Below are 14,354 nucleotides of genomic sequence, written 5' to 3'. Positions count from 1 at the left end.
GTGGACTGATTGCCCCTCCATCCGTGAAAGGATCCAACAGCTCTGGCTTAATGAACTGTAGCAGAGGCAAAGTCTCAGCTCGTCGGGTTACACTAGTTGCACTCCGGAAATTTTGTGTGGCAAAAACGTTGCATCTGTAATTGCTACAAAAAAGGGGAGAAAAAAATTATAATATAGGCAGGTGCTGTAAAAAAAGAAAAAGGCTCAAAGTAGGTTACAAACATGTCAGTTAAAGCAATTTGTGAAATCTCAAATAATGAAGTCTGGTAGAAGTCAGGTTCTCCCCATGAGGTGGTTTTTGATTTTTATGCGTTTCATGAATTCCTTGGAATGACACTAACTTTAACTGACTTAGTGTCTCAAATCTCTTTTTCACTCCTGTTTTTGGATCACCGTTCTCTTCTTTGCTGTGTCCTGTTTTTTGTCTTTCATTGTGTTCATACTGAAAAACAAATGTTATGTTTTATTAACTACAGCAGGGGTTCCTTCTGCTGATGTTGTCCACAAAGTCTTAGAGTGCACAGCATTTCACAGTGCAAAAACTTCATGGACTTCATCAAACTTCATTAAGCTGAACTGAAAGAGTTACAACTTTAATTCTTACTGGTACTTACTGTTACAACATCAATATGTCAATTAGAAAACCATTTGTAAAGCTAAAACTGATACACAATCTTTTTACATTTACATATTGTGTACAAGATTGCCTTGAATAAACTGCAATTTTGCTAGTTTTCTTTGGGATTTTTTTTTACCAGTGTATGGATTTTTCATGTCCTTCTAATATAGTTTCACATATTTTAATTAAATATTTGTACCCATCAGAATATTATTTGCAAAATATATCGAAATCACGTCAGATGATAAATTGTCTAAATTTCTGTGTAAATTGTATGCATATGTAATTGTATTATAGGGACACATAGTGATATTTGGCAGTACAGACAACAGTGTGTCTTACGTGATGTTAATACAGCCAGATGAATAAAATATGAAAAGCTAAAAGGCTACACTATCCACCCGCCCCTTCCCACACACACACACACACACACACACACACACACACACAGACACACACACACACACACCAAAAGCTATTTTCATTATAAAATCAAGGTAGGAACACACCAGCGCAGAGCAGTTGTGTAATATGAAAGGAAAGATGGGACATCATCTCAAGGATGAAAGCCGACACCTTGTCTCCCCAACACCCTTCCATGGCAACCGAGGTCTAAGAAAACACAGGAGACAGAGGAGAGAGGGTTACTGGAAAAATATGTTCCCCTTCAGTTGGTCTGATAATTGACTAGTTGAGAATAATGCAGCACTGCAACTGTATCCAGTGTACAAACACCTTTGTCTATGATTCACGTGGGCAGAGTTTCAGACTGCACAAACACATTACATAATGCATTACTACTGCCTAAATGAGAAACCGATACAGGAACTCCTGTTTATTTCTACCCTCATTCGATGCAGTCATCTGACTCCTGGAAAAACCTTATGATGTATATTTAACCTTTCATGACCCGACTGCATTTTCATCTCAAAACTCAGTATCCCTCAGCATTGATTCTCTAGCTCAATCATCCATTTTCTCCTTTTACTTGCTGTTTGCACAAGGAAAACTTGTCAAAAGTGCAAAGAGCACTATAATAGTGTGAAACATTTCAGTGGTGTGATAACATTAGAAGGTGTACTATATAATCTATATTGCTTTTCCACGGAATATCTTCATGCACACCTGGTCTACAGGCAGGTGCTGTTGTTAATCTCTGGAGGCTGGGAAGTCTCCTGCTCTCTATGGAAATGTGTCAGCTGCAGTTCATCTTTGGTCTTCGTACACAGACTGTACATTCATCCCAGGGTCTTTTTCAGTTGCAACATTAGCTGTCTGTAAGTGCCACTCAACTACCCAGGGATTAAACACCCACAAACTCTTCACAAGCAAGAGCAAAGGGATAACCTTTGTCATAGACAAATAATGTATTTTATATTGCACACATAAAAATATAGATATATTTTTTCTCTAGCTCATCTACTTCTTTCATTTGAGGCATGAAACATCCAACTTTTAAATATGACATCATCAAACTCCACTCTTCTGAATGACTAAAATATACTCAGGGATTACAAAGCCATTGCAAAACCTTAGAATCCCCTACATCACACAAGGCAACAAAGAGTTTGGAGAAAAGGGCTAAATGTGTAGACACACACACACACACACACAAACTAATGACGGTGTGGTGAGACTCATCCTCCACACCTTTTTATATCCCTTTCTCTCGTTTCGGGAAAAATCTTTTACTGTAGCGATGGCCTTCAAACAGATGGGAGCTGCATCTTTTCTTCTTCTACTGCTACAAATGCATTATACTGTTTCTTCTGCAGGTCAGTGAATTAAATATGCATTCACGCTAAAAGTGATAAATAATGGAACATATACAGAAGTATAACATAGGAAAACAATAAAAACAGAATTGTGTATTACAGTTGCCAAATTGTTGTTTTCAAAAAGCTGGCAAGAAGAGTTTTGGGTGTGCATTGATTTTTCTGGAGTGATTCAAATGCAGATAGGAAACCGTCATATTATGTAAACTTCACTCATATTAGGACACGATATGATGCAAATGAGGTTTAGAATATCGCAACGTCTAGCCACATACAGAATGAAGAAAGTCCTGTATATTTATATGCCGACACTGTTTACATTAAGTTGCTCTGAAATGTGTGGGCACATACTGTAAGTTTGACAGGTTAGATGTGGTTATCCTGAATAATGCAGTCACACACACACATAACAATGTACAGTAAATTGAAGTATACAGTAGGTTTTGTTGTCATATTGAGGATATACATATCAATATGCGTTTTACTATATTTTGGATTGTAATTAATTATACAGTTGTGTGTTCTTATGTTCTGTGTCTCTACCATGGTATACACACAGTGAGCACTTTATTAGGCGTTTATTAGACTTATTTTTAGACTTATCTGCTGCTGTTGCCTATCCACAGGTTTGATGCTTTGTGTGTTCAGAGATCCACTTCTGCATTCCACTGTTGTAATGTGTGATTATTTGCGTTACTGTCACCTTCCTGTCAGCTTTGATCAGTCTTCTCCTTCTCCACTGACCTCTCTCATTAACAAGGGGTTTCTGCCTGCAGAACTGCTGCTCACTGGATGTTTTTTGTTATTCACACCATTCTCTGCTAATTCTAGAGACTGTGGTGTGTGAAACTCCCAGGAGATCAGCAATTTCGGAGATACTCAAACCACCCTGTCTGGCAGCAACAATCATTCCACGGTCAAAGTCACATAGATTACATTTCTTCCCCATTCTGACATTTGGTCTGACATTTGGTTCTGCCCCTCACCACATTACAAACCCTGACACGTTACAGTACATTTCCACAAATGAGCAATTAGTAACGATTACTCATAGGCTGTAATGTGTGGGGAGAAAAACTCACAGTGACTTATCCCACAGTTACTTTATTAAGTTTGTTTTAAGCTTTAACAAGGCACCTCTATCCAGTACAGTCATGTAGGGCGGTGCCTCCACCCCTGATACTGTATAACTACTTGCGTGATCCAGGTGAGGACGTTGACTAGCAGGTGATACTCAGTGAACGCAATGAGATGTTAGCAGTGCAACTTTTGAAGCTCCGTCCAAGCTACTGTATAACTGTATGATGCGAGCAAACACACACAGCTACTGTGCTGTGTGTTATAGTTCTTTCAAATTGTATTCATTAGACCTAAATCAGCCCTGCTGGCAAAAGATTTGAACCTAGAACCTAGAACCATATGCCACAATCCACTAGCCATTATAACCAACGGACTTAATGTGTTATATATATTTTAGTGAAGTCAAGCTCTGCATGGTCATCTGCTATGTCTAGTCAGACATTTGGAGTTTACTCTGACATCACTAAAGTTCACAGGGTTCCTTCTTCTCTGCCGTAGCATTGCCAGAACAGCAGTACCCGGATGTGTGGCTGACGGGATTCGAGCCAATCGAAATGGACGGGCAGCCGGCGGAGCCCGCCTGTAAGATCATCATGTTCACAGAGACGCCCCCCACACCCACACCGAAGCCCACCACAACCCCTCGGCCCGTGACGGTAAAACGAGCCCAGCCGCCCGTCCCAACTGCCAGACGCTCCGTTGGCCCTTTGAAACCCCCCTCCTTCCCCCCGTCCTTCCCGGCCAATGGAAAACCGGCCGTGGGCCGGGGCTCGGTCCCGGGCAGGCGCCTGGTCCTCCCCAGTGTACCGTTACCAGGCAACAGGCTTCTCCCCGTGCTGGCGCCCCCGGAAAAGCTGAACATTCCTGCGGGCGGCACCTTCCCAAACTACGGCATCGTGCCCGCCATTCTGCCGGTGCCCAGGAGAACGCATATCCCAGCATTCTTCAGCCCCGCCAGTGGATGGGCATCTCTGCTACGGAGCAGGTTTGCCCAGAGGATGGCTGCGGCCCGCAAACACGCTGTGTCCAGTTCCTCTTCTTCAGAGGAGTATCGCGGATGAGATATGGACAGAGACCTAGCCCTCACACAGCCGCTGTTTCTGTTGCACAGCAGCTACAGTGGATAACGGTGGACTAGATTTATACAACCAAACAGACCACATGCATTACAGATGATGTTTTTACCTCCTGCAATGCACACTCAACCTGAAGAATAGCTAACTCAACTCAGCTTTGCTCCACTAGGTCATAATCATTTTCCACAAAGCAGGATTACTGAGTTAGCCAGATAACTGCATTGAGTAAAAAAACCCAGACTACCCCAAATCTGTAACATGGACTGAAGTAAAAAATTCAAAATATAAAAGCTGTTCTGGGGTTTACTCAGTGCTTCGGCATTGAAGAACAGGCTCCTGATGATGCCATTTACTGTATGTTTGGCGTTGTTTACGTGGGGACAGTTTGACATCATAATAAGACGGTAAAACAGTCTATCATAAAGTTCTTAAATAAAGTCCCATAATTGCACAGTGGATAATTATACTGCTATGAGGACTGCCAATCCCTTTAATCTCAGCCACAGAGCATCTGTTAATATCATCAGTCTGATATGATGTGAACGTGATATTACATTAATGCCATTTTGGCAGATGCTCTTATCCAGAGCGATGTACAGTAGATTAAGACTAAGCAGGAGACAATCCCCCGATGGAGCAATGTAGGGTTAAGGGCCTTGCTCCATGGCATAATAAAATAATGGTGAAGCGAGTTGCAAGAGACTATGGGTGTCATATTCAAAATTTAATGTAATCAAAGCATCAGCACTATTCAAAGGAACATTCAACAGGTAGTGTGATATGATCAAAATGCTGTTTATAAAATCTAACTTAAAACCAGTACTGGTGACACGCTCGCTAACATAAAAAAAATTAAACAAGCCACAATGTCATTCCATTAACAGACATTTTGATGCATTTCATTTTCCAATTAAATTGATCATATGCCATTTAATATAAGCCATAGTTTATTGATATACATTTTTTTAACAGCAATTTTATATTAAATACCCATTAAATACCCAGTGATTATTTTATAAAGTGATCATTACAGCACATTCATTTCAGAAGGCAATATTGTCAAACGCTTTAGTCCAAAAAGTTCAAATCTTCATAAAGAATTACCTCCATGAACATATGGGCACTTGTAAAATCACTTTTCACATCTTGGACTTTTTAACTTTATTTATCCTAAAAAAAAAGAACAAGCACTTTTCTGAGCAATGTAATTTTTAAAATATTTCTTATAAAACTTAAAAGAACTTGTGCCTTGATTTCTTTGCTGTCCTTCAACAGTACTCAATGCAATACTGAAGTATTCTGTGTCTATAAAAATGAACTGTAAGTACATCTATAAATGTTTTATGTATTTGCCCATATTCCGTAGCAGAATAAATCAACAGTAAAACATACAGTGCAAAGCGTACACAAATACATTGCAAATAATAACAGTGTTATACATAAAAGTGATACAAAAATGAATTATACGCTGGGGTGGAATAACTCCGCTCACATTTACAGGGACACACATCTCACCATTAAAGATCAACTCCATTGGAAACTGATCTCTGTGATTTCCGAAAATCGGAATGCCGGATGGATCCTAAATTAGGAAACAGGCATTTCAACATTCAATAACATTCTAGCAAAAACACTGTTACACAACCTGCATGTTCCTAAATCGGTTGTTCAATACACCATATTCATACCTGTCACATGACTCCACTGGAATAGACGTCCATTGCATTGATTGAAGGTATGCGGCAATCTTTCTTGTGTTCTTTTTTAGTCATCTTTGACTGTTTGCCTATCAATAACGAGATGCAAAATAGGCATACGAAGTACACTGTATGTGCCACAGACACCCACATACCCATTTACACACACAATCACACACAAATACTTACATGCATTGCAGACATACAGTGGATTCAGAACGTACCATTTTTTTGGTACATTGATGGACAAAAATGGCAATTTTATACTTCTTAAATTAATTACAATACAGGCGAATCTCGTAATCTGGTTGGTTAATAGCAGTGATAAAATAATGATACACCACTGCTATGACTTGTTTACAGTTCCATTTCAATTATCACTCCGCTAGCCAGTTTGGCAGGAGAACAACATTAGTGCTTACCAACGTTGCATAGCAACCGTCTGGCACTATCTGCGAGCACCATGGAAATATTTTCAGGTAAATTATTATTGTAATGACACAGGTAATATACCAGTGCCTGAGTTATTGCTTAAATCTACAACACAATAAAGTGTGAAAAGACTGACAGGGTGTGAATACTTTCTGAAACCACTGTATGTACACGCACACAAATACACACAGACACACACATTCACAGAGCTACCAGTATCCAATACGGAGGATAATGTACCTTCTGCACCTCTCAGCTCAGGCAGAAGGCTGCTTTTCAGCTCAGGAAAGTGAATGTCTGCCCTCAAATTCTCTCCTTTCTTCTTGCCACCATTTCCTGTTCTATCAGACAGAAACGACCGCTCATGGATAACACTCTTTTCAGAGGTAACCTAGGGAAATAGAAAATTCATATTAACCACCGATATATATATACACAGACGTTCCTCAAGTTTAGCAAATTCAGATTAATAATATGCAATGACAATTTGCGAAAGTACAGCTTGGACACAGCTTCACATATATGTATTTTAGAGATTATATCCTTGTACTTTGGAGTTTATCACTTAAAATGTTGCTTTCTCTGAAGTAGTCAATGCTGAGGGAATAAGGATGCAACGGCGCAATAATACTACAGCTGGAGTACTACAATGAAGCCATATTTATACAGCATACTGCTAAGTAGTGTAACTAAATATCAGATTTATTTATTTAGTCACTAAGAATTTTGTAAACTTCCCAAACTGACACAGTCGCTGTTGGTTGGCTTGCACCGTGGAAAATTTGAAAGGATATGGAAATCTATTTAAGAGACATTAAAAGAATTGGAGAACAACTGCAGATTTACAACACTATTTTTGGAGGACTCAATCTTATCTTTCCCATAATGCAATGTTCTCCTTGCACAGGAAGCACATAGGAAACACGCCCACACTGAAGAAATTATTTGCTGAAGACTTCAGTGATCTGTGTTTCTGTGGTGTAAACATTCCAAATGACGACTCATCCTTTCATACAACTCCTCATACACACACACACACACACACAAACACACCCAAGCCTCAAACCATTCAGAACCGGTTGAAACAAGAGCAAAAGTTGGTTAATCTGAAACAAGTGGTTACAGAAAGAATTTCTCTCGTCACTTGCTTGCACAAACAAATAGCCCGGTATGAGTCGACACAAGCCTGTTCAAACAACCCACGCACTAGAGCAATGTGATCTATTTTTCTGAGAAAGGATCACCAACCTTCCCAGAAAGGTTTCCATTGTAGTGAATCGAAGATTGTTGTGATATTCTATTAAAGATATTTCCATGCTTTTTCACCTTGTCAATTGCCCTGCCAAAAAAGAAAATAAGACTTAAAAATTCTGACACAGTGAATTTCAATATGACATTATTATGCTATGTACAATTCTACCATCCAGACAAGTTTGTGAGACCTTCATAAACAAATAAAAAGGTCATATAATGCGTTGGGTTTTGGGTTCATTTGAAATTTGACGGATGTCAGGGGACATACCGTAGGCCCAGGGGCCCAGCTGGGGGCCCGGCCCCGGCGCACAAATTAAGTCCGTTGGTGATGATGGCTAGTGGATTGTGGGATATGGGCGGTATCACAGAGGGGGCAGTGGTCTTTAGATGCTCCGGGTTCAAATCTTTCACCGACGGAGCTTTGACCGGGTTGACCCCACCCTCTGAGGTCTTCTCCAGATCCTCGGGCCTGTTTTTACCCAGGGCTTCTGGTTTCTCACACTCCACTTTACACTCCGACACCTTGGGAGCCTTGGCCTCGTGCTTGCTGTCTTTAGCTTTGACACTGACATTGGAGTCCTTCAAAAGGAGTGAGAGAAAGAGAGAGAGACGCTTATACAGTGTTCCACTCCAGCGACCTGTCACTCAACAGGGGTGAAATTACAGATCGTTTTACTGGTCAACACTTATGCAAAATTAAGCAGGTTTTTCCTCACCCGGCAAGTCGCCATTTTCTCATCCACTGAGGAGTCGTCTTTGTCTTTTTTTGATATCTTTGACATTTTAGGCAAGGAAGGATTGTCGTGAAGATCCTTCTGAATCTTGGAGTTCAGCTCCTGAGTAAACCTTTAAAACAGAGAAATATCACTTTCTTCTGTACACTCCCTAATATCTCCATATAATAATATCCAGTGTAATGCTGTGATTATTTCTGAAAATGAGTCATATCTCATTCCTTTAATATTGAGGAAATAGCATCCAAACCCTTTTAACCCAGACCATAAAGCTGATGATATTCTGCAATAGTTAATAATAAATATAACAAAACATATCATATCCTCCTAAAATCCGCCAATCCCCTGTCCCCTGTTTCTGACACGAGTCTCTGGTCTTAATCTTAACAGCCATATATTCTACTATGCTGAAACGTTTATGAGACATTCAATACAAATAAAATAAATAAAAAACATTTTTAGATTTTTCACTGCAATATGTTTTTGCCATCCAAGACACTTGTGCTATGTTAAAAAAAAGGTAATATACTCTCTGGAGGATATGTATTTAGTATGTCTGTAATGGTGCCAAATAATTATCTACCCAGGTCAGTCAAAGACATACCTCCACGATAACACACAACACAAAAGATAGGGAGCTATTTACTTGTGCAGTGATGAAAAGCATGGCGCAGGGCCCTGTTTCACAAAGCAGGATTGCTGGTAGCTGGATAACTGCACTAAGTAAAACCCGGAAAACACCCAAATCAGGAACATGGCTGAAGTAAAAAGAGCTGCTCCTGGTTTTACTCGGCGCAGTTATCCAGCTAAATCAGTAATCCTTGTGTGTGAAACGGTGCACAGCTCTAGAAGCTATGGGAAAACTGCACTATACTGCCACCTAGAGTGCAATTCCCCGAGCATTGTTTACAGCAAAGACAGTGCTGTATCCAAGGGCTATGAGTTAGGTTACAGAACAAGCCTGGAGTAAATATATATGTCTGAGTCCCAAACAGAGAAAGCTGAAGTGAGCTGCGTCCTTCGGAGCAGAGTATATGGATTCTCACCTCGCAGGGAATCCATCTTTGATGAAGAACTCGTGCTGCAGTAAGTCAGAGCAGGACGGCCTCTTATCTGGGTCAATCTGAAGGCACTTCTGTGGCAGGGTGAAATCGTTTGAGTTTGTTTTAGTAACGCAGTACAAATGACATCAGTGTGTTAGGGCCCCATATGGGTTACATTTAACACACATGCAGATCTAATAATAATCATTTCTGAATCACCGATCAAGTCAGTCAGCACTACTTATGCCTGTTTTTATTACAAAGCATCAAATGGAAATTACACAGAAATGGGGTGTAGTGGACTTGTATGTACTTTTAAATCCATCATCTGCTGTATCTAATATGCAAAAAGCACCGACTCCTGTCAGAATCGAAGAATAATAATACAGACTAACTACAGTCATACGAAACCACATTCCATGATACGTATTCACTGTGATCGTCCTTGTTACTGAAGTATTCATTTGATAGTTAAAAAAGAAGCATTTTACCCCAGTACTTCAGTAGGTTCTGTATATGAAATAGCTGTAGTGAAGTCAAACAACACAGATTGCATAGATCTCCTTTTATTACATTTTTAGCTTCCATCCAGCACTTCAGATCTTGTCTTTCTTAACGGAATTCATCAGGCATCCAGTAATATTTATAAACTGTAACTGACACAGCTTTACTAAACTGTCAGATTACAAATCTGTGCAGTCTTTCGTGACTTCACTGAAGGATATATTCAGATGCTGAAGCAGCAGCAGCCTGTGTGGCTAACACGTGAAATACAATCCAAAGCTGAAGCTGTGGAGATGCAAAGCAAAGCAGACCTTCGTTAAGTCGGAGACCGCAGAGGAAAGCTTGGGAAACCGCTTCTCCATTGGCTCCTTTTCAGTAATCTCAGGCAAACTAACACCGGCAAAGACTGGGTTCTTATAAAATAGCTCCTGGTGTCTGGGGGTTAGGTTTCCTTAAGAAGAAAAACGAAGAAACAAACACCCTATATATTTGTCCTGTAACACTGTCAGTTGCGATAAAAGATCAACTGTTCTCTCCAGCAGTTCCATTACTGTAATATGATATAATGATATAATAAACTTGTGAGATCATTCTATTAACTCACCAAAGCACCTCATGATGTGATAGAGCTGATCTATGTCCGAATCCCCAGGAAACAAAGGATCGCCTGTAAGCATCTCCATAAACAGGCAACCGATTGCCCAGACATCCACTGCCCTGAAATCAGCAATAAGACCATGAAGGCAAGCACTGAGGTACCATGTACTATACAGTCAGTCATTAGTTTGAACCCCAAATCCCCAAATGATGTGCTACGGACAAATTTCTGGTTTGAATAGTCACAGGGTTTTGCTGTAGTTCAGTCAAATCAATTATCAGTTGAATTAGAAGGATCAATGTTCACCAGCAGGCTGTCCATGCAATATGGGATTCATCAAGAATCATTTTCCCATTACCATTCACATTTCTCTGTACTCAGGTCAAATAAATATCAATACAATACAAGTTAATTAATTAATCAAGAACAGCTCTTCAGAAACATAGTGAGAACGCCACAGCAATCCTATTTGGTTAACAGATAAAATACACAGCAGAATACACAGCTTGGCTTCTCATGTACAATGCTGGGCACATACTGAGGCAATTCAGGTTAAGTGCCTTAGACAAGAATAGATTGGCAGTGTCTCACATGGGAACTGAACAACTGCAATTTTCACAGAACAAGCCAATCTAACTGGCACCTGGGTAGCCCGGTGTCGTAGTTATGCACTTACTTGCCATACTTTGTATCTCCCACCAGGAGCTCAGGAGCCCTGTACCATCGTGTGGCCACATAGTCGGTATAAACTTCACCAGGGGCGGCCATTGTCCTGGCAAAGCCAAAGTCACAGAGCTTGACCACGCCACATTGAGAGACCAGAATGTTCTCTGGTTTAATATCTCGATGGATGATCTGCAAATCAAAAACCAGCCAAACACTTGACCCAGCTGCCGAAATGACAAACACGAGTCTCATAAATTCACAATAACCACACTGCATACAGTATGAACATATTCTCATTTATTCCACATATTATTGCTTTGACTGCATTATTCACTTCATAAAATATGCCAGTGTGGGGAACATCAGTCAAAAATATATATCATTACCATTAGTTTATTCCTTAAATTCAGGTGCTCTAAAAATGGAATACTTATGTACATACCTTTATGCACAACAAACCAAGGACTGACAAAAACTAAGCTCTACACATGAATCTCTTTTGAATAAATTCATCTTGAGGATATAAACCATTTTATGAAGAACAGTTAAAACATTGAGTTTCAGAAGTAGGAATACTTTGTGATATGAATTTAATAGCAACATACCGTATCAATATATAATTCATGACTTAAGCCAGCTCCCATATTGCACACCACAAAACAATGCAAGTAAGATGAGCTACAGTACTCTATTGTTTGTTGAGGTGGGGGCGTGGGTGTTCTTGGAAACCGGCAACGTATAAACTGATTTTGAAGACATTTGAAGACAGCTGATTTTGTGCCCATGTTTTTGCTGCATTTTTGAATGGTGGACCACATATTTCCTTTTGGTTGTACAGATTCAATCTAGCTGGCTAATTATACACAACTATACACAAGACATACCTTTGAATTTTAATTCAAATATTACTACTGCTGCTGCTACTACTACTACTACTACTCCTCCTACTACTACTACTAATCAGGAAAGTAAAGGACAATCCTTGTTCGTTTTTGTATTGCAAGTCAATTTATATAGGAAAGCTGCTCATGCTAGTTTGAAAATATGCTTCCTACGGAGAATGTCCTGCTTGCTGTCTATGTTATGCTATTTTGGAATATACTGGCAGCCTTGCAGTAGCAATGAAAAGGAAGAGTTTTTAGGATACAGAGTTAAGAGTAATGAAGACATCATGACATGAGGTGTTCAATATTCTCTGGGGTAATGGAGACAATAAATATCTCAAAGATAAAGCGCTGCCAACTGATAAAATAAGAGATAGGCAAATATGAACCTGTAGTTAAACCTGGTTGCCACTGGAGTTCAGAAGGTTATCTCATCGGTACTACAGGAACTAAGCATGAAGATATCATATATCCAAACACTGTACAACTCACATTGTGTTGATGGCAGAATTTGATGGCTCTGAGGATCTGAAAGAGGTATTTGCGAACCCTGTTGCAGTCCAGTCCATTGGGACACTGTTCCAAATCATCTAAAACAGTACGGTCCACAAACTCAAACACAAGATACCACCGCCTTTTCTTCTTGCAGACTTCCAGCAGGTTCACCAAATTCTCATGTCTGAGTTGCTGTAAGCAAGTAAGTATATAAATACAAAAATAAAATAAATAAATACATATTTATTACTAAATTTATTAATTAAATGTTAATAATATCTTAAGAGGAGCTTTATTAAATAATAACCATTAAATAATTAAAGGTAACCCTTACAACACATAACTCTTCCTTAGGCTACTGTTTCATTGTGGTCACTCCTGTGTGTTTTTATTATAGATGTAATAAACAGTAATTCAACTGACAAATATTTAAAACACAAACAACACTATCAGTTTAGTTAAGAAAGTCAACACAAAGGAGACTGTACATATAGCCAATAATCATAACTCAAATAATGACACGCACAGAGAGAGAGAGACAGAGAGAGAGAGAGAGAGAGAGAGAGAGAGAGAGAGAGAGAGAGAGAGAGAGAGAGAGAGAGAGACTCACCTTCAGCATCTTTATTTCTCGTAAAGCAATTTTTTTCACCGTTTTATCATCTTCGCTCTCCAGAAATTTCTTCACAGCCACAATTCTACCATTCTCTTTGTTTCTGCATTTCATCACCATGCCATAACTTCCCTCGCCCACCAGTCCTAAATTCTCATACTTTTCCATTATACTGCTCTTCTCGTTCAAGCTAAAACATACAAAAAAGTATATGAATGTCCAAGTTCTTTTTAAGGCATGATATCCAGCAATTGGTAGTTGAATTAGATTAAGTGACATGAAAAGAAAGAAAATGAGATTATTATAACGTATTTGCAAGAGAATGCTTTCAGAGGTTTTACCTGTTTCTGCAGGATCATTCCATCAATGCGGATACGTCAGTAACAAGTTAACGTTTACAATATTTAAAAATTTTACTAGGCTAGAAGGTTAAAATTCACAACTGAAGCATACGCATTGTAGCTAGTGCAAACTGTTATATCAATAGCTTCTGCAGTAATTTATGTAGCCTACTGAATTGACGATGATTTATAACTTGAATGACGCTGTTTGTTTCCTCAGCTGGGAATCACCTATCACCAAAGGTGTTGCCAGTAGCAACTACTCTGCGACTGTGTACACAAAAACAACGTCATTAGGGATCAACGCCGCGTCCGGAGGTGTCGACATCAATCAAAAATGATGAGTTCAAGGTCATGTTTCGAAAAAAAGACCCATTAGGTCTATTAAACATATGTCAGTGAAGCTTTAATTTTGGATTCATTTAAGCACATTCTGTAACGTAACAGCCAATGCTTCATACTGACTCCGACAAAAATGTTTTGTTGCAATATCTGTACATGGCTCTAGGTGGAACTGTAGATCATTCAAATCGGACACAATAACTG

General features: G+C 39.4%; 1 protein-coding gene across 2 annotated transcripts; it reads right to left on the bottom strand.

Annotated features, from left to right (window-relative positions):
- Positions 1–5,479: 5,479 nt before the first annotated feature.
- Positions 5,480–14,063, bottom strand: LOC133135284 (cyclin-dependent kinase-like 2). Of its 2 annotated transcripts, XM_061252174.1 has the most exons (13): positions 13,809–14,063; positions 13,468–13,657; positions 12,855–13,049; positions 11,489–11,667; positions 10,819–10,931; positions 10,526–10,665; positions 9,714–9,802; positions 8,650–8,779; positions 8,202–8,512; positions 7,928–8,018; positions 6,920–7,070; positions 6,239–6,336; positions 5,480–6,132 (listed from the first exon to the last, which is right to left on the bottom strand). In XM_061252174.1, exons 2-12 carry the CDS (start codon positions 13,633–13,635, stop codon positions 6,242–6,244), a joined length of 1,662 nt encoding a protein of 553 aa, XP_061108158.1. In that variant the 5' UTR covers positions 13,636–13,657; positions 13,809–14,063; the 3' UTR covers positions 5,480–6,132; positions 6,239–6,241. The 2 variants fall into 2 exon arrangements, with proteins under 2 accessions (XP_061108158.1, XP_061108156.1); XM_061252172.1 differs by having other exon boundaries at positions 5,480–6,336.
- Positions 14,064–14,354: the final 291 nt, after the last annotated feature.

This window comes from Conger conger, chromosome 8, assembly GCF_963514075.1.
Source record: "Conger conger chromosome 8, fConCon1.1, whole genome shotgun sequence".
Lineage (NCBI taxonomy): Eukaryota > Metazoa > Chordata > Actinopteri > Anguilliformes > Congridae > Conger > Conger conger.
Note: the sequence above shows the minus strand (reverse complement) of the source record. Positions and strands in the feature narration are given on the sequence as shown.